Source organism: Netta rufina (genome assembly GCF_964035555.1).
Source record: "Netta rufina genome assembly, chromosome: Z".
NCBI lineage: Eukaryota > Metazoa > Chordata > Aves > Anseriformes > Anatidae > Netta > Netta rufina.
In genome coordinates this window covers 48401282-48419942 of record NC_140126.1, presented here as the reverse complement: position 1 = coordinate 48419942, position 18661 = coordinate 48401282, and the positions used below count along the sequence as shown (strand labels likewise).

The following is an 18661-nucleotide window of genomic DNA, read 5'->3' as shown; positions in this document are numbered from 1 at the left end:
GTTAAAAGCCAAATAAATTTGCATAAAGAATGAAATTTTAGTGTTTGCACCTCCAGCTCTTTATGGTTTTGACCTGTGATAAACCCCATTCTCCCAGGCACAGCCTTCTGCAGGTTTTGCATTCCGGTCATCAGCAGGCCTGGTAATAGCTGCTCTGGAGTCACTAAGCTGCTGTGATTTGCTGGAGTAGCAGCAGGGCAGAGGGCACACGGGGTGAGGCGTCACTTAGATTTTGTGTACAGTGAAAAGCACCCTCTGCTGAAATCTGAAGTTTATTCACTAACCTGCGATAAGCAACTGAGTTCACTTTACCGAAGTATCTTTGTGCAATCTGCCTAATGATGATTGTTGCTCCTGTCAAGTGCACTAAGGTCTCATGGAAAGCACTAGAAAAAAAATAAACAACCAAAATGGCTGCAGGTAGTTGTGCTGGTGTCCAAGCTGAGTGGATGGGATCCAGCTACTGTGTAATGGAGTGTTAACAGGTCACAGATTTTTACACCCACCAGTCTTCATCCTGTCTCCCCATGACAGAGGGACCTCTAGTGTTCTCAGGATGGACAGCAGACTAGCTCAGAGACCCCTGCCTTCTATTTTACAAACGAACTCCTAAAGGTATAAATGACTGATAAACCATCAGCACACTGATTTAGAACGTGGTCTTGTAGCAGTTAAAAGGGGGCTATTCGTTTTTCTTGAACAAGAACATGGACTAAAATGACACAAGGAATTAATAAGACTTTTGCACACAAATGCAACAAATTACTTATATTTATTAACTGACATGAAAAAACAGCAATTACAAAAAGACTAAAATTCCATAATAAAACTATTCTATCACAAACACTTAAAGTGATGAATACTCAGAATGTTGGAGATGTACTTTATTCCAAAGTTTGTATTTTTTGTGGCACAAAAAGTTGATGAATAAAGCACACTACCCAAATTGCAGACTGAACACTATTAAGGCAGCAGAAACAGGTAATTTTAACTGGCTTCTTAAGAAGAATTTTTGAGAAGAGTGTAACTCAATGAATTTGTTGGATTCTGAAACTTTGATAGTGGGAGAAGAGGCAGTAACAGCCAACATTTTTAAATCACTTTTCCTTTCAGCAATCTGACCATTGTTCTGCTTTCATTTCTAAATTGCTGTTCAAAATCAATACATTATTAACTTGAGGGATTGTCCTTTAATTTGATGTTAGCTAAGGTATTTCAGAGCCTTTATACACAAACATGACATTCTGCTTTGTCAGTGAAAACACGTATCGAATAGCAAAGAGAACGAGCACTTATCAATATAGTTGCACCTTGCTGCACCTCTGTGATGGAAATATTCTGGGGTGCATGCCTGACAGATGATTTGAACATCCAGATAGGTCTGTGGTTCTTAGAAGCTCTATTTTTTTTTCCAGGATTTATTGGAAACCTTTTTACTTAATAAATTAAGAAGCTTAAAGTAGCTTCTGCGTTTCAAATCTTGGACCACCTCACTTACTTACCTGAAAATAGCAAGTGCCTCACACTAGTATGTAGGAATACTTGAACTTGCTCATCAATTATGCATGAAAGTAAGACCAGACCAAAACGGGGCAAAATGAGCTTCTAAGTAGCACTTTTCAAGGGTGTATGCATAAATGACGCTTCATAGACCAAAGGTGCCAGAACAGCTTTATTTTTTTTTACTTAATACAAGGCAATTAGAGTGCCTTTTAATACTTCACATAACAGTTATTAGCAAATACAAATATATATACTTTTTTTTTTTTTTTTCGCTTTTAATGAAAATGTCCATTTAAGGATTTAACTCAGAAATTTCAGTTGTGAAATCTCACTAGATTTTTGCAAAGTTAATAGATATTCCAGTGCAAAAATAGATCCCATTACAGATAGCATAAAGTGCTTGGAATGAAGGACCAACTATAATTCAGGAGGCAAGGATAAGCACAAAGTGGCGGTTTAACCATGGGGGAAAAGTGTAACAACTCTTATTGAAATACAAGTGTACTACAAAGAGGGATGCAACATTTCAACAGTAATACAGTTTAAAATAAGTTAACACCTCAGTGCAGCTTCATTATAATGAGTGGTTCATAATCATACTGTATGTGACTAGAGTGATTTTTTCCCTATGAACTGTTTATAAGGGTAGACAAATTGTTGTCTGGATTTACTCCATGACAAATCTGCATGGGAGCTGTATTAAGCTGTCTGTTCAGTATGACTACAAACAAAATGGACTGGAGTTGTGAAACAGTTCAGTTAATATCCACGTTTACTGTAAGGTTTTCATCACAGATACCAGACTACCTGTGGCAGGGTATAAGCATGACAGTCACAGGGCACAGGAACCAATAATGTCTTTTTGGCCAGCTAAGGGAAAAATAAACTATTGTTTCCTGCTTAATTAGTCACTTATATGAACAAAGAGCAAACCACAGCTCTTTTTTTTTGACCAAATCTGAATCCTCCTAGAACTTGTAGTTTTCTACGTGCACTAGATCTGTGCAGTGCAAAACGTAAGCCCTTCACTTCAGTCTCTATGCTGAGATTTTGACTCAATTCTGATTTCTAATTACGATTTCTAGCAGTGGTAAGTCTTCAATACATGCTACTTATTTCACTGATAAAATAACCTACCAGCAGCCTGCTATAGAAAAGTCATGGCTGTAGCTCAGCTGCTTGGTAGTTGTTCTGCACCTCGAAGTTTGGTGCATACTCATCCTCATGGGGGCAAGGATGCCATAAAGGTAATAACAAAGCATGTTTTAAGTGAGGTATAACAATCCCCGTTACTCTCCTTTCTATCCCCTTAGCAATATACAGATAAAAAATAATTAGTATGAAAAAGGCACTTGAGCAGAACATGTAGTAAGCTATTAACTTTATCCCAAGGTAGAACACAGCAGGGACTGGGGACTTGTGCTAAATTTTTAGCTGTCTATGTAATAAAAATGCTGAATTGGTCAATGTTACCACGTACGCCTGGAAATACGTAATCGGCCTTAAGGCTCATTCCAGCCTCCTCGCTGCTTGTTGGGCTGCTATGGGCATTCACAGAAGAAAGTGGTCCGTGACTCGTTCATGGCAGAGTAGCGTTAAAAACTAGTGCAGAACTTGTACAGGTACTTAAGGCAGAGGCACGACATACAGGAATAGCCCAGGAACTACTACACTTGGGTTCAAACCACATACTGAACCTATTTCTGAACTTTGTAAAAGCAAGACAGAAGGGCCCGTAAGCTTATTAACAAAAGCACACTCTCCCACAACTGTTCTACAGGATGAACAAGAATTGCTTGTTCTCACCACATCATCTCCCCTCTATTATTAATCTGTCTTTGTAAAACTTTAAAAACTCACTGATGCAATTTGTAGCACTACTACTTTGAACTATCTTGTTCAAGACGATTTTTTAATGAAGCAGTTTCTTGCATGAACAAGGGTGTGTTCTCCAGTTAGGGATCACCTAATGACTGAAACTATACTGCACAACAGAAGTACAAACTTGCACATTAATCTAACATTATATTAGCTTCCAACAGGGAAAACTTTAGGTCAACAACTTGCAGTAATTCCAGATACAGGTTGATTGCAAGAACGTGGAACTCGCCAAGATCATGAACATAGCTATCACTGAATGGAGAACGAGAGCACAGCATTGCAGGCATAATGTAAAGAAATACTGTGGCTACAAAGATCAAGTGAAAGCACTTTCAATCCCTAATTATGCTACCTACTTATTTAAAGTCATATAAATAATACTGTTAAAAAAAAAAAAGACCTACATTTCTAGTTTTATCTGGCAAAGCCAGAAATGGCAACACTTGTGCTAAGCAATAACTTTAGTTGATGGGTACCTTTCTGGTGCAAAGCAGGGGTTAAAGAGCAGACGTTACATATCTGAGTGACGTATCATGATTTAGAACTTGCTCTTGGTATTAGCAGCTTGTACAACTACTGAGTTTGCTGCTGTGGTCAGAACCCTGCTTCTCACCCACTCCCTTCTGCTAGGTGTTCATGCAGCTGCTGCAGTATCTCGAAGGAGCAGGAGAGTACTCAGCTACACAAAAACCTAGTCGGAGTAGGTTACTGGTTGTGATGCTGGTGGGACAATCCTGTGCATTTGTAGGGTTCACAGTTCTACATATCCCCACCCTCTAAAACAGATGTATGGATATGATGGCCCATCTCTTGGCATCCCATCTGCACAGCACTGCTTTGTGGCCCCAGATTTGTCACTGACTGACCTACACCAGTCTAGGAAAAGAAGCTGGTCAGGTAAGTTTTTACAAATTCAGGCCACAAGGCTGGCAACTTTCCTTGCCACCGACTGTCCCAGTGCATTCATTGCCAGCAATGGATGTAGCACCAGGGAATTCTCACTCCTGACATGCATGTTTTCAAGAGTGAAACATGCATGTCTTTAGAATATCAATAAATAACCACTGGCCATGATTCCTCAATGAACAGTTTTTTGCAACCCTAGTAAAACATACTGTACAGGACAAGATACAGTATGGATGAAAGCCCGCAGCATCTGGTGGGTGCTTTACCACAGCTTCACAGAGTTGTACTGTAAATGAGCTAAATTCAAGTCTTTCACTTAAGAACAGTACAAGACGACTCCACGAGGCACTGCCCCTAAAATGGAATTTTGTTTTCATTGCATTGAATTGCATTGCATTGAATGGTTATCAGTAGAGTGTCCAGTTTCTCTCCCTCTAGCTTCTTCTTTGGGAGTAACCTATCCCCAGGCAAAGGAAGTTTGCATTCTGCTCATCACTTCTTGGCTGAAATTGGCTCACACACAACTTTCTTTTACCTTCTCATCTTGCAGAAAGGAATTAAGGATTGCAATGTCTACCACAGTTTGGTTTTTGTGCAATGACAGGTCCTTAGTGTGGTCGTCGTCACTTTGGTCCTTAGCAAAATTTACAAATACCTGCAAGGAAAAATGCCATGTGTAACATCAGTCTCGATTTTTGTTAGTTCAGGGCCCTTTATACACTGGGCTTTCAGGACTATAGCTGGGATTCAGTTCTACAGCTTGCTGAAATACCCTTACAAGACAGGACTGGAAAATTGGTAGATTTATTCCTACCTCTGCTGATTTTGGCACACTGGCTACTAAAAACTTACTTGGTCAAGTGTGGTCTGAGAAACGGAGTAGTCTTCTATGTGGAGTCTCTTTTTGTTCTGGGAGAGAATACTGAATATTCTGGCCAGGGACGATGGTGAGGAGGGAAGCTGGTACTGCAGCATATTCCGATGCTTTTCCTTTAGGACACTTCCAGGGAAGGCATGCCCAAAGAATTCCTCAACAGGCTTCAGGTCTGGGTTTGCCCCTGCAATGCGCACCACGATCGTGTAACCGTCTCCAAACCTGTAAACAAGAGGGCCAGCAGAGCAATTCACATCAGTGGCTTTGAAACAGATGTGCAGCTTAAAATTCAGCAGCTGTTCCCATAGCCAGAAAAGCAATGGGAATGCTGCATGAGGGGTTAAGTCTGACTGTATGTCCCTAAAAACGCATACTGTGGTGGAAGTGAAAAGAAAATAGCTACCTGTTCTTTAGATGCTGGACGCTGCCCAGGCACCTGAATCGCCCATTGACCATTATCGCCATTCGAGTGCACAAGGCTTCGCATTCTTCCATGCTGCAGAAAGAATTAACTTCCTTAGCACTGTGAGAAGTGCTGCGGGGCAGAGCAGCTGAGCGTAGCTTTGCATCCAGCCCCAGCAGATGCAGTAGCGGTGGTGTGATACAGTTGGCTTGCTACTTGCCTGTGAGATGTAAGCACCACTGATCTCCCCTCTTTGATTACACTCAGAGCACAGTTCCACAGGAAACGACGTGCTTTGGGATCCATCCCTGTTGTTGGCTCATCCTGCAAAATACATAAAAAAGTAGGTTATGCTGTTCCGTTCCACCAACAAACGCCTCATGTCTGACATGACCTGGCCATTCTGATTATGCTTATTGGAAAAGCTGAAAATAACCAAGTTTGACTCATTTTTTAAAACGAGAAAACAATTTATACTCAAAAAGATGGTTGCTAATTTAAAATTTGAAGAACTAAGTGCTGTTTATTTTGCAATTATAATATGTTGAAATAGTCAGTTCTAAACAAGTTAAACTTAGCTAGCTCAAATTTAAATAGAGCAGTAGACTATTTCTTTCTATACTATGAACTTTACTAATCCTAAGGTTTATTCTTCATTTTAATCTAAAGACTCCTAAAACATTTATTTCCAACTTTCATTGAATTATTAAAAACACAGGACTGATTCTCCTAGATGGAAAGATTTGCTTGTGCCCAAAAACTATAAAATGCTGCAAAGTCATAATTTTTTGTAGGTATAGAAATCTTTGCAGCAGTGGTCAAGATGCTACAGCAGTCAGTAGCCTGGCATCATGTTTGAGACCCACATTTCCCCAGTGATTTTTCAGAAACAGAAGCCAGGAGGCACGTTACAGTTTTAGCCTACATTCAGAGAGGGAAATAAAGATTCTCTGGTTACATTTAAGTGACTGATGACATATTCAGACATTAGTTGGTCATGAAATATTCAGCCTTCATCTAAGCCCGATTTCTCTGTTTTCAGAGGAAAATATTAACAAGCAAAGCTTGCAAACTCACCAGAAATACCACAGGTGGCCCTCCAATGAGGGCAATTGCTGTGGAGAGCTTGCGCCTGTTCCCTCCACTGTAATTGCCTGCATATTTTTCTCCATATTTCACAAGGCCCAGTTTCCGAATTGCCCATTCACCAACCTAAAAGAGACAGCACAACACCCTCTTGAATTGAGCACAGCTACATTTACAAAGTGAGAGTTTCTTTACAAGCTTTAGCTTCAGAGTGATTTTTCAGAAGGGCCCTTATCTGATGCTCCAACCTGGCACGGATCTAGGTTTTGGAACACCGGGTTCACCTTCAGATCAGAAAATATAAAACCCTGCTCCTGGGAGCCCAGGAAATCCAATGGCTGCACCTCTTAGTCAGTACAAAATCATGGAATATTCTGAGTTGGAAGGGACCCTCAGAGATCATTGAGTCCAACTCCTGGCTCCACACAGGACAAATGAAAAATTAAGCCATATTTCAGAAAGCACTGTCCAAACACTTCTCAAACTCCAGCAGGCTCAGTGCCATGACCGCTGCCCTGGGGAGCCTGTCCCAGTGCATGAAGCAAGCACACACTTCAGCATCAGCTGAGCATCATCACAGGATAAGATGATGCTGCCCAAACCATCAGATACAGATGTCCTGCAGCAGTCCCTGTTCTGCAGAACCCAGGACACAAATGGTGAAAGCTGCTGACAACCCAATGAGCCAGTATTGAACAGGGTGCTGCACAGCACTGGCAGCTGTCAGTATATGCCTAAAGACTGTTAGCGTAAGCTTATGTGTGAACGCTGAAACAGGAGCAATTTAATGACACGGTGCGATGACTCAAAAAGATGCAGACCACCACAACACTGTGTGTGTTGTGGGGAGCGTGCATGCAAGCAGGAACAGTTAGTCACGGGGGTGGTCCCGTGGCGTTTCATTTACCTTGCAGACTTCTTTCTCTGGAACACCTCTGAGGAGCGCAAAGAACTCCAAGTGCTCTCGCCCTGTCAGCAGCTCATTAATAGCATCAAACTGCGGGCAGTAGCCCATGTTCTGATGGACTTCTTGGATGTTGGACAGAATACTGTAAAAGAAGAACTCCTTTTGTTAGGATTTTACAAATACACACCATTTAGATAATAAAAAGAGGAAGGTGAATCAGTGGGTTTGGAATCATTGGACTAAGAAAAATATGGGATCCTAAAAGTCTGTCTTTGCCCAATTCTTTTTCTTTTCTTTTTATAGATGTGACATTTAACCATGGCAGGGCAGGTATTTAGAAGTGACTAGCAGATTAAATACACCTTCATAAGTCGCTGAACTACTTTAGTAGACTCAGCAAAAGGCTGAAGCAGATACCAAGAGCTCAAAATTGAAAAGCGTGGCAGCATTTAGACTTGCTGGAAGTGAAACAAAGGCTGTGAAGGTTGAAGGAGGAAGAAGCAAAGGATTTTTTTTTAACACAGAGCAAGGAAAAGATGCATGGTCTTTCACCTGTTCCCTTTCAGGAAAGCTTCTCCTCCTGTCACATCTGTATCACCAGTTAGCATCTTGAAAGTGGATGATTTGCCAGCACCATTTACTCCCAGGAGCCCAAAGCACTGGGGATATAAAAAGAGCAAATGAGCACAGGATCTGAGAACAGGGTTCAGTCACTAATTTTCACCACTGACAAGATTGAAGGTGACAAACTTGACTCTCGAGACAACCTGAAGGGGGACTTGAGTGCTTTTTCTGAATAAACTTCTAGACTTTCATTTCAAGCATAAATCTTTAGGCTGCGAAAAGGAATGAACTGTGGTGTCACCTCAGCGCAGTGCCACCACAGTGCATCTGTGCTAAACCTTGGAGGGTGCCATAGTTTGGCCTCTGGTCTTAGAGGTAGCAGAGTTCACTATCATCTTCAAAGGCAGAGAAAGCCTGAGTGATAAACTGCTTCAACTTCCAGGCCATTCCCTTTGGTGCAATTTGAACATCATCTGCTTCTAATATCACCCTACTCTGTGTTGTGCTTTTAAATACTCCAGTAATACCAAAGCAATGAGTTTGACAAATAAGCTTACCTCTCCAGGGGGAATTCCAACACAGATTCTGTCAACTGCTGGCTTTCGCTTCATTCTGTAAATCTGAAAACAGAAGAAAAAAAAAAAAAGGAACAACCATGTAAAAGGAACTATAACTACAGCCATACATATTCAACACTTCAATATTCTCTAGTTCTGATTCCATTAATCTCTGAGTGAGGATGCCGGTGAACTGCATAGCTTTGCTCCAACATGTCTTAGAAACACAAAACTTTTGTTACCTTGGTCAGCTCCTTGATTTCTAGGATGTCACTCTGTCCTCCTCCACTAATTATTCTCTGTCTCTCTCTGTTCACATCTTCATCTTCATCATTCACAGGAGGCAGCTTGGCATAGACAGGCCTGCAGAGAGCAACATGGTAAAGCCTCAACAGAATGTGACAGAGCCTCCATAGTTCACCTCCTCCCTAGTTCACAGCAGACACCAGGGAAAACTTCACCTGCCTGCTGTGGTGAAGTGGAGCAGACAACCTACCTGGGTTTGATGAAGAACCTGTACTGGATGAGCACGGTGATGAGGAAGAACACTACACCCTCCACGGCCATGGCAAAGAGGTTTCTTCCCACCAAGTCCCATGACAGAGGGGACACAAAGCGATTCTCACCTGTGAAGGTAAGAAGTGCACAGTCACCTTTCCAGAGCAATGGGAGCAGGCTATCATTTCTTCCTGCAAAGCTCACCAGGTCAGGCAGTGTGGACACTGGAGAGCAATCAGTGAGAGGAGGGAGGGGATAGGCTACACAAATTCTGGCTGCATACACACTTCTTGCTGTAGCACAGTTGGGGGTGGGCAATTGCTCTTAGTTGAAGGTGACGTGGGCCCTGAGAATCCAGCCTGACGAAGAATTGCTGGCCCACCTTCTCATGAAGCACAAGACTCAGGCCTAGCATTTGCATCCCAGAAAAAAAATAAAATAAAATCCAGCTCTCCAGAATCTCTGCAACTCCTTTCACTTGGCCTAATGATCTTCTCCATGCATACTGACCTCACGTATTTTTAATTAAGGCTCCTAATAACTCAAAGTACTGGGGATCTATCTGCCAGACCTCCTCATGCTCAAAGCCTGAACAGGACAGCCGAGGAGACCTACCAGCTTTGGTCGGCTCTGCACTGCAAACTGTACAATTTCAGTTCCTGAAAACTCAGAGGAGCAAAGGGTGCTCGTCTGCAGCAGACTCAAGTGTTCCCTCTCCAGTTCATGCCACTGTGCCTGCAACACACAATTTCACTTACCAAACCTCTCCAGAGCATCAGCCATGGCCTGGTTCTTCACCATGTCAATAAGTCCACGTCCCAGGCAGAAGTGGGGAAAGATGAGGAAGACGGACTTCAAGATGTCATTGATGTTGTTCAGCTTCTGTTAAGACAAAAATGAAGTGCCAGTGAGCCATCTGAGTAGAGAGCAGCCACCACCTGCTGAGTGTGACAGCATGTTGTGAGTGAACATCCACAGCCCACTAACAGCACTGCAGCCCCACAAAAAATCAAGGATTAGAAATGTTCTGCCAAGAGCCAGTTCCAGGGCTCCTCTGGACAGTCAATGTTGTTCTTTCTTTGCTCAAGATGCTATTAACACCAGCAAACTATACCAAGGACAGATTTCTCCAAATGCTCACAGGTAATGCTAAAAGGCAGTGCCTGCAAACAGCAACATACAGAAAGGCTACAGGTTTTGGAGACAGGACGTGTGTGGTTGAACAGCCTGGTTGTCTCAAGTGGCTGTGGGCAGCCACTCCCCAGTCAATATTGGATGCTGTAGTCCTTTGCCTTTGCTGTTTTCCATTTGTGTTAACCCACAGGTCTGACTGACAGCAGCTTCTAGAGAGGTTTCTGTTCTGCCAGGCACTTATCTTCAAGCAAGTCCATGCCTTTACTAAGCTAAAATAGGCCTTGTGACAAAAGGGACCACCATCAAGGACTGCTGCCTTGTGCCCACGGGCAGTGCAAATGTACCACAGGCAGTGGTACCATCAACAGGTTAATCCCACAGGGTCCTTTCCCTCAAGGAGTACTTCCCACCAATATGTGACACAGGGCCTGCTAAGATGTCTGGTGTTGAGGGAAAATCGCATCTTCCCCAGGAGGTGTCTGGCTCTGGAAAAACTTAAGTGAGGTGCATAAATTCACAGTACAGTCAGAGGGACATTTACCACTGGAGGCAAAACCAAACTGAGTGCTTGAAACAGCCTCTAGTAGACAGTAAGTGAGTAGGGGCAACATGCAGGAAATTCCTTTTAAACATAGGAAATGCCCACGTTTAAACCCCTGCTAAGGAGCTTCTGGGGAGACTTACATTGTTGGTGAAGAGCTCCAGGACAAAGGTGGCCACGCTGCCATTGATGCCAATGAAGAGGTTCACACTAGTCAGCACAACGTATGCGGTGCTGGGGATTTTGAACACAAAGGAGGCTGGATACATGAGAGGGGTGATAGACCACCTGCAAGAGGAAAGGCAGCAACATTAGATAAGGATCTTTCAAATCTGAGTTCCTTCCTAGTCATTATTCTGAGGAGAAATCCCTTACCCATAGAGAAGCAGAAGAAGAGCCAGTACAGGCAAGTTGGAGGAGGATACATATGATTTCTGCTGGAAGCAGATGAAGATGATGATGACTAGCGTGGCTGGAACAATGTAGTTGCACTGGAAGGTGGAAAAAAAAAACAGCTTTAGATTTGTTTCTAGATGACAAAAATGAAGGTGTCTTTCTGCTCTGAACCAATGATTTTCAACATCCTGTAGTGTTCCCAAGGCCACTTGCAATGGGAGACTCTTAGAAGTGTCAAATGTGTGAGATGCAGTGTAGTACATATGCATTTACATTTCTTGCCCCCCCTTGAAGCAGTTAATAGTCTCTCAGGGGTTCTGGACACCATGGGTTGAAAAGCCTGATGTGAATAAGCAGAACAAGTGGCAAACAAACATTCTGGGGCAAGTATTCTAAAGTGACATTAAAAATACCAATGCTGGAGCTTATGGTTGTCTTCCTATCTTCTGTTCAGTGTTCTTTGTCTCAACATAGTCCCAAGAGTGTAAAGGTAGAAGTCACAGCTGTCCACTGAACTAATGTTGTGCCCACTGGCCCCAGCTACATTTTACATTTCAGTGGACACCCTGCAAACACAGGATCGAGGACAAATTAAGCACAGTCACAAAGCACGGTTCAGCCCTTACCATATCCCAGACAAAGTTGGCCAGCCAGTAGATCACAGGCTTCACACCACTGATGAATTGCAAGTGCTTAGCCTTGCTGACACGTTCCTGGATGAGGAAGACCACAAAGCTGGCAGGAACAAAGGACATGGCAAAGATCACACAGATGGAGACTAGGACATCCACAGAGGTGGTCATCCTGGACAAAAAAAAGAAAGAAAGCAAAGTGTTTGTATGTTGGTACTGGCTTCCTTGAGATGAGGTTAGGCAGCTCATGCAGGGCAGCACAGAAACTGGTTCTCCTTCTGCTGCCCTTGTTTTGCAGGGTAAAGGATTACCACACCAGGACATGTTAACTACAGGGTTATATGATCAAAGGAGTCTGTACAGCTTGTAAGCACCTCAAAGACAGCACGAAAACCTGGAGACAAGTTGGTAACTTCAGCACGATAGCCTACTTTATGCTTTCCTCACCATCACCCTATGTAACTTTGTTTCTCACTTAATGCACTTACTGGGGTTGGGATTTTTTTGCTTTTGTTTTTTAAGTCCAAAGAAAGGTATCTCTGACTGTCACCTGCCATCGCTGTGCTCTTAAGATTTGACAGATGTATCTGCATACAGCTTATGACTCCTGATTCAGCTTGTGAACTCATCAATGCCTCAGTGATACTGAGTAAGCCCTGTGCATTACTGCATGCCCACCAGGCTGAGACAGTGGGCAAAAGTGAACAGGATCTATCGATTTGTCAAGTGGTGGCACTTTGGGACTAATGAATGACCATATGCATGGCAAGTCACCTTCTGGATAAGTCTGAGAAAGGAAAGGGGCAGTTACACTGTTGAAATTCCCCAAGCAGCAGTGGATCAGAGGATTTCATTGTTTTTTAGAAGTTACAACTTCAAGGAACTACACACAAAAAGCTTGCATAGCACTGAGGAATAGGGAACTACCTTCATATAACAAAGATGTTCCCTTTCATTCTGTGACCTCTACATATGCAGCTGCCTAGGGAGGATCTATCACACTTTGGAGATAAACCACTGAAGCTTTGAGAACATAACAGTGTGGAAACAGTGGTGACAGGTTCTTTTTACACTATTTACACCAGCTACAGAAAGAGAGTAAGTGACTTATGGAACCCTTACAAAACCACTGCTGTCTCTTGTGTGCAGGTTATTCACCTTCCTTGAGAGGTGAGGGGTTCAACTAGCCTGCCCAGACCACAGAAAATTAGGGGAAGCATGGTAGAACCTCACTGCCACAAGCCACTGACTGCCCATCAATGATGCTACAGCACTGCACACGTTGTCAGCTTCCAGTAATCAGCAGTTGATGATCCCAAACCCATTTATATTCACATTAGGACTTACAGAGCCACTTCAGAGAGCTGCTGCTTGGTGAGGTTGAGTGGGTGATTGAAGGCAGTGATCCCGTAAGCACTAGGGTTTTTGCCTTGCTGCAGGTTGGCCCGAAGGATGGCATTGTTGATCACATTTAGGAAGGAGGCAATGGCATGCCAGCCCTTGTTGTTGAACCACACCTGCAAGAGACCACATCAGCATCAGCAAGGCACCAAGTGTATCAGCCACGGAACAGACTCCTGAGCCCTGCAGAATGTCCCTTCCTATGTTGAGGGTATGCAATTTCTTTCTTTTTCCAGCCAGCTTGCTCAGGGACCAGACATACAGTTTGACCAATAACCATTAGAGGCTGCTGGAAGCAAGAGCATGTGCCTTGAAACCAAGCCACTGATTCAGCACAGAACTCGTTCTGAGCCTTAGGCCTGAACAGGGACAAACAGATTTCAGTGAAAACTGTAAGAATATAACCTGCATCTTCTCCACTAGCAAATGATTTAAATGCAGAGAGCTCTAGGCTGCATAGTTGTCCAAGGCAAACTGCTGAGGCTTTGCTAACTGAAAATAACTCCTGGTTACCAGAGCTTCAAGCAGCAGGCACAGCAGTGAGGATGCTTGATTTACCTTCACGTTGTTCTTTGTATCCAGGCCTTTCATGAAACTTGCCAAGCTGTTGAGAAATCGATCTCCAGAACTCCCCTGCAAATAGCAAAGAGAGAGTTACTTCCCCTCTTTTCTTACATCTTGGACTCTGGGCGTCACCCTAGGTTTTTCATGGCTCTGACAGTTTTCTTTCTAGTCTGCAGACTGTATCCTCTGAGACAGAGGTGGTAAGAAGGTTAGAAAGTGTAGCTTTCCCCTCACCCTTTTCCCTTCTGCAGTCCTACCAATAAGAGAGATCAGCCTTAGGCCTGTTTTGTTGTAGTTGTTGTTGGTTTTGTTGTGTTGTTTTTTTTTTTTTTCTACCCAGTGACAAGTATTAAATGAGGGTTGCAGAAAATCTTCAGTGACACCACAGCCCAGAGGCAGTCTCAGAAGAAAGCAGTGGACCAAGTTCTCTTCTGAGCCAGGACGGACTTGGCACAGAAGAACTTAAGTGAGGTTTTACAGAAGCTTGTTAAGTCCCTGAGGCAGCCTGCTCTGCCCTGCCACACAGCACTCAGAAGTGGCTGTAATCCCCATTGACTTGCAGATGGTGTTGGGTAGAACCTGCATCAGCAATGAGGGCTGTGCAAGTGTCAGATGAGTGCATTTCCAAGCCTTCTGCTGCTGCCCAACACCAGCCTGGAAAACCCCAGCTGAGAGGTGATGGGGAGAAGCCACTGGAAAGCTAACACACAAACTATTCTCACTTTACACTTTCCAAGCCATCTCTCAAATAACAGAACTCTGTCACATGAACACAATCTGGGTTTATGGGAGACAGCTACTCACCTGCGCTAGCTCCAAGATTTTCTTCACCTGCTTAATGGCATCAGTGACTTCATGGCTTGGAGGAAGCATGAGGGAACTGCTGGCTCCCAAGGAAAAGCCACCATACCTGGGGGTACAGATGGAGAGTGAAGCACACATCTGACTACACACCTCCAGAAAACATCACTTCTTCTTTCCCAGATGTCTCATTTTCTTGCACTACAACCAAGGCACGTGTCCCCACTCTTACATAAAGGGCAAACTTTGACCCTTCCACATTGCTACTTAGCCCTGATGTCTTCCACCCCTTATTTCTGGGGTTAAATTACCAGTTTATGACTACAGTGTGCTGTTTGTAAAGACATAGACTGTGTTTAATGAATGCAGCTGTCCTCTGCTGCCTGTGCAGGCAGAGCAGGACATTCCTCTGTTTTCCTTGCTTGCAAAAACAGCACCTCCTGTGAGACAGTATTGGCTGATCCTGTGAATCCCTACAAGCCAGGACTGCTCTCCATATAAACCCAGCAGGTTTTCCAGCAGTGTGTTCTGGGGTTGTCCCAGCTGTATCCTTTGAAGTGTTCCTGGGACACTTGGCAGTTAAGAGCCACACACAATAAACTATGAAACGGGGTGGAGCTGTCCTGAGAACCTTGCTCAACACAATGCACAGGGGGCAGTGGAAACAAACAAACTAGAGAAAATGTACAAACTCACCTGAACTCATTCACCCAGATCTTATTCTTTAAGCTGCAGAGACAGAAAAGAAAGCACATGAGATATACATGGAAAAAGAGGAGACAACCCCTACCAGTGCTTCAGGCACACAGCCAGGGAAAAGGGTGCAATACACCCTCACATCTGGCATATGATCTTTAAGGTCCCTTCCAACCCAAACCATTCTCTGATTCCATGTCCCATCACTCCTCTCTGGTAAAACTCCTGGGGTTTGCACCCCGTCCTTCCCATTACTTTACCCTCAAGGCTCAGGACATGCCTGCCTCCCTGCCCCAGAACTGCCATGGCATCACTATAAAGCAGAAACACCTGAACTGTGGATCAGGACAGTCAGAGGAGCTAAGAGTTTGGGTTGCCAAGACCTATTTGGCTGAGCTGTGAAGCATCCCACTGACAGCACAGTGTGTTTGGTGGGGAGGTAAGGGACAGGGCATGTTAACAGCTACCTTTTTCCAATGATCTGCGCGTAGGTCTTCACTAGATAGTCTGAAATATTGCGGCCTGTCAGATTCTGGAGGATATCAGCAGTGTCTTGTTCTCGCTGGTGTCACCGGGGAAACACAGATGAATATCCATTAGAAAATGCAAGTGCCAAATCAGATAAATTTTGTTCAGTACTGTATAAAGTATTAATCACACCCAGCCACTCCGCTCTCTAGGACCATCCCACACTGCAGGACCCCTCAACTCCCTCCTACCTGTGGGGGTGGCAGCCCGCCTGCACCAGGGGGACATACAGGCAGCATCTTCTTGATCTTCTCATTGCTGCACTCGCACGATGGGGAAGGGTTCTCCATGCTCCAGTTGCCTTTCAAGATGTCCAGGACTGACTCTGGGACTGAAGCAGTGGTCCATTCCGTCTGCCCCACGGTGCAAGGAGTGTCTCTGTGTCAGGACAGAGGTAAGGCAACCGTCACCCCCTTTCCCATCATCCAGTGAAGATGAGCTGCAGCTCTACCTGCCTAGGCACAAAACCAACTGGACTCTGTATATCCTTTCTACACAAGTGGCCCGGATCTTCAGTGATTTGCCCAAGGCCATGCAGCAAGACAGTAGCAGAGTTAGGAAATACCACCAGTGCTGCTTGGCTCTCCATCCTGTCTGCTGGTGTTTGTGGGGGTGCTAACCTGGATTTTTTTAGTGCAGCTGGAAACTTAGGATTGTGTGAATAGGTACAGTCAAGAGTAGAAGGTGATCCTGCCAATTGCAGGGGTGCTGGAATTAGATGAACTTTAAGGCTGCTTCCAAGCCAAACCAGTCTGTGATTCTATAACTAGGTCCTTTTACTTTTTTGGTTCAGAACTGAACAGTAACTTGAGGGAGAGACAACAGTCTCCTTTCCAGCTCTGTCAGTGAGGACTTGCATCCAGACCCTGCTCCCTTACTATGCCAGGTGCTGGCACTTTCTAGAAGGTCCTGAGCGTTAAACAGTTAATGTAATTACAACCCTTTTGGTTTAAATCCTGCCCTGGCCATGTGTAAGTATCATTCCCTGAAGCTGACTAAATCTACTGAGTGACCAGAAGCCAGGGCTGGGCTTCCCTTCCCAGCACTGAGTTCTACTTACGGGATGGAGTGTCCTTGCATACAGCGTGTCCCAAAGCCAGGCTTATTGAGAAGGGCATCCAAAAGCCTCTGAGTGCCTGCATCTTCTGGAGCATCATTGCTATGGATAGAGAAGACAAACACCACCGGGTCAGTGGGTTAACACACACGCAGCAAAAACAGCAGTGGAGTAAGGCTGAGAACACAGTGACAAAGCTCAGGAAAAGGATATGGGTGGAGGTTTCCCTTTGAAAAACACTTGGCCTAGGAGCACAAACACACTTCTGGTCTACATTTATTTTTCTGCACAGCATTACTGGTCATAACACCATTCAGAAATGGATATGGCCTTGCTAGTAGTTAAGGATGGCAGTTAAAGGTCCAAAAAGGAAACACCAGCATTCCCTTCAAATTTACTTCTGAGCTAACCACAGAAAGCAAATTTAAACAGTACAGTAAGGAATTCAGTACTCGGTAACTTAAGTTAGCAGAGAATAAAACAATTATAGGATTTAGCACTATTTCTGTGCCACAAAGAACATACCTAATAAAAGTATACTGCTCATCGTACATCCAGGGCTGCAATTCCAGGCTGGGGTACTTCCCAAAGGGAGGAACGATCAGGCTGAACATGAGAGCAATACACACAAAGACAGCTGGCAGCACAATCTGAAATTGCAAAGAAAGAGTGAGCATTTTTAAAGTGAATGTTCCAGTGGCATCATCAGCTCCAGGTGAGTCAATGGATCAAGACTTTTTTTCAAAGTTTCCCAGGAAGGTCTTTGTAAATTACCATGGCTTCTCTCGATACCAAGACAAGGCCTATCCTGACATGCAATCATGTCACTCACGTGGCATGCAGAGGACTCAGACCCCACTTGCTTCTCTTAAGGTATAATTTGGATTTGAATCTCATTTGTAAGAATTCCTGTGCAATAATACGTGGTAACCACTTGGTTATCCTCTACCTCCTTTCACTTGCACAAGCCCCCTTTTGCTCACCTGAGCGAAGAAGCCTTTCCGGCTTCGCTTGGCAATAAGCAGCCTCTTCCACAACAGAGCCACGAACTGCTGCTGGGACAGCTTCCAGCCCTTCATCTGGTAGGAGCCTTTCCCATCCATGCCACTGAGAAGGTCTGTCTCTCTGGATTCTGCTGGCAAGAAGCAAGAAACAATTAATTACAAGCTCACAAAAATATACCCTGGGCAATTCTGTGCTGGAGAAACAAGGTGATGGCTGGACCAGTTACTCACTCACAAAAAAAAGAGAGCAACAGGTTGAAGAAGCAACAGAAATTCACAAGAATTCATTTATAGCTGTATCTCCTTGAGCCTTGACAGGAGGTTGGAACAGGCAATGGATACTGCAATGCCTACTAAAGGCAAATAAGCCACTAATCCTTTGGTACTCTCAGCCTTGTAATCTGCAATATTTATAATGTGAAAGAGTGTCCACAAGAAGAAAACAGGCTTGGGAACCCTCAATACCTGGATCTATGTCTGAATCATTAGGGTCAAATGCATCGTCTTCTGTAAATGGACGAAGGCAGCTCTGTCTGTCTCCAAACGCACGCCTGTTCCTTCTGGCTGGCAATGTCCCATCTGAAAATAATGCAGTTACGGTTAGCTGAACTGCTTCCATTGATCTCCAGTTAGCACCAGAGAAAGCAAAGCAGTATTGTTTTCATTTTACATGATGCCCATCTGTAAACCGAGGAGCTGAGTTGGAGTGATTCCAGTACAGAAAAACC

General features: G+C 44.0%; 1 protein-coding gene across 3 annotated transcripts in view; it reads right to left on the bottom strand.

Moving 5' to 3' along the window:
- Positions 1–1045: 1045 nt before the first annotated feature.
- The window catches only part of ABCA1 (ATP binding cassette subfamily A member 1), a 91249-nt gene continuing 73633 nt past the window's right edge, over positions 1046–18661 (bottom strand). The window contains exons 27-50 of one of the 3 annotated variants that reach the window (XM_084305261.1): positions 18399–18512; positions 17913–18064; positions 17455–17579; positions 16933–17031; positions 16064–16250; positions 15812–15906; positions 15345–15377; positions 14652–14757; positions 13842–13916; positions 13230–13399; positions 11877–12054; positions 11230–11345; positions 10998–11142; positions 9938–10061; positions 9178–9307; positions 8924–9044; positions 8682–8744; positions 8113–8219; positions 7561–7702; positions 6645–6779; positions 5788–5891; positions 5568–5660; positions 5143–5386; positions 1046–4945 (exon numbers count right to left, since the gene is read on the bottom strand). In XM_084305261.1, coding sequence (XP_084161387.1) covers positions 4805–4945; positions 5143–5386; positions 5568–5660; positions 5788–5891; positions 6645–6779; positions 7561–7702; positions 8113–8219; positions 8682–8744; positions 8924–9044; positions 9178–9307; positions 9938–10061; positions 10998–11142; positions 11230–11345; positions 11877–12054; positions 13230–13399; positions 13842–13916; positions 14652–14757; positions 15345–15377; positions 15812–15906; positions 16064–16250; positions 16933–17031; positions 17455–17579; positions 17913–18064; positions 18399–18512 — 2999 coding nt within the window. In that variant the 3' untranslated portion in view covers positions 1046–4804. Of the gene's footprint in view, positions 4946–5142; positions 5387–5567; positions 5661–5787; positions 5892–6644; positions 6780–7560; positions 7703–8112; positions 8220–8681; positions 8745–8923; positions 9045–9177; positions 9308–9937; positions 10062–10997; positions 11143–11229; positions 11346–11876; positions 12055–13229; positions 13400–13841; positions 13917–14651; positions 14758–15344; positions 15378–15811; positions 15907–16063; positions 16251–16932; positions 17032–17454; positions 17580–17912; positions 18065–18398; positions 18513–18661 lie in introns of those variants that run through there. The other 2 variants (XM_084305262.1, XR_014619303.1) reach the window with 2 other exon arrangements.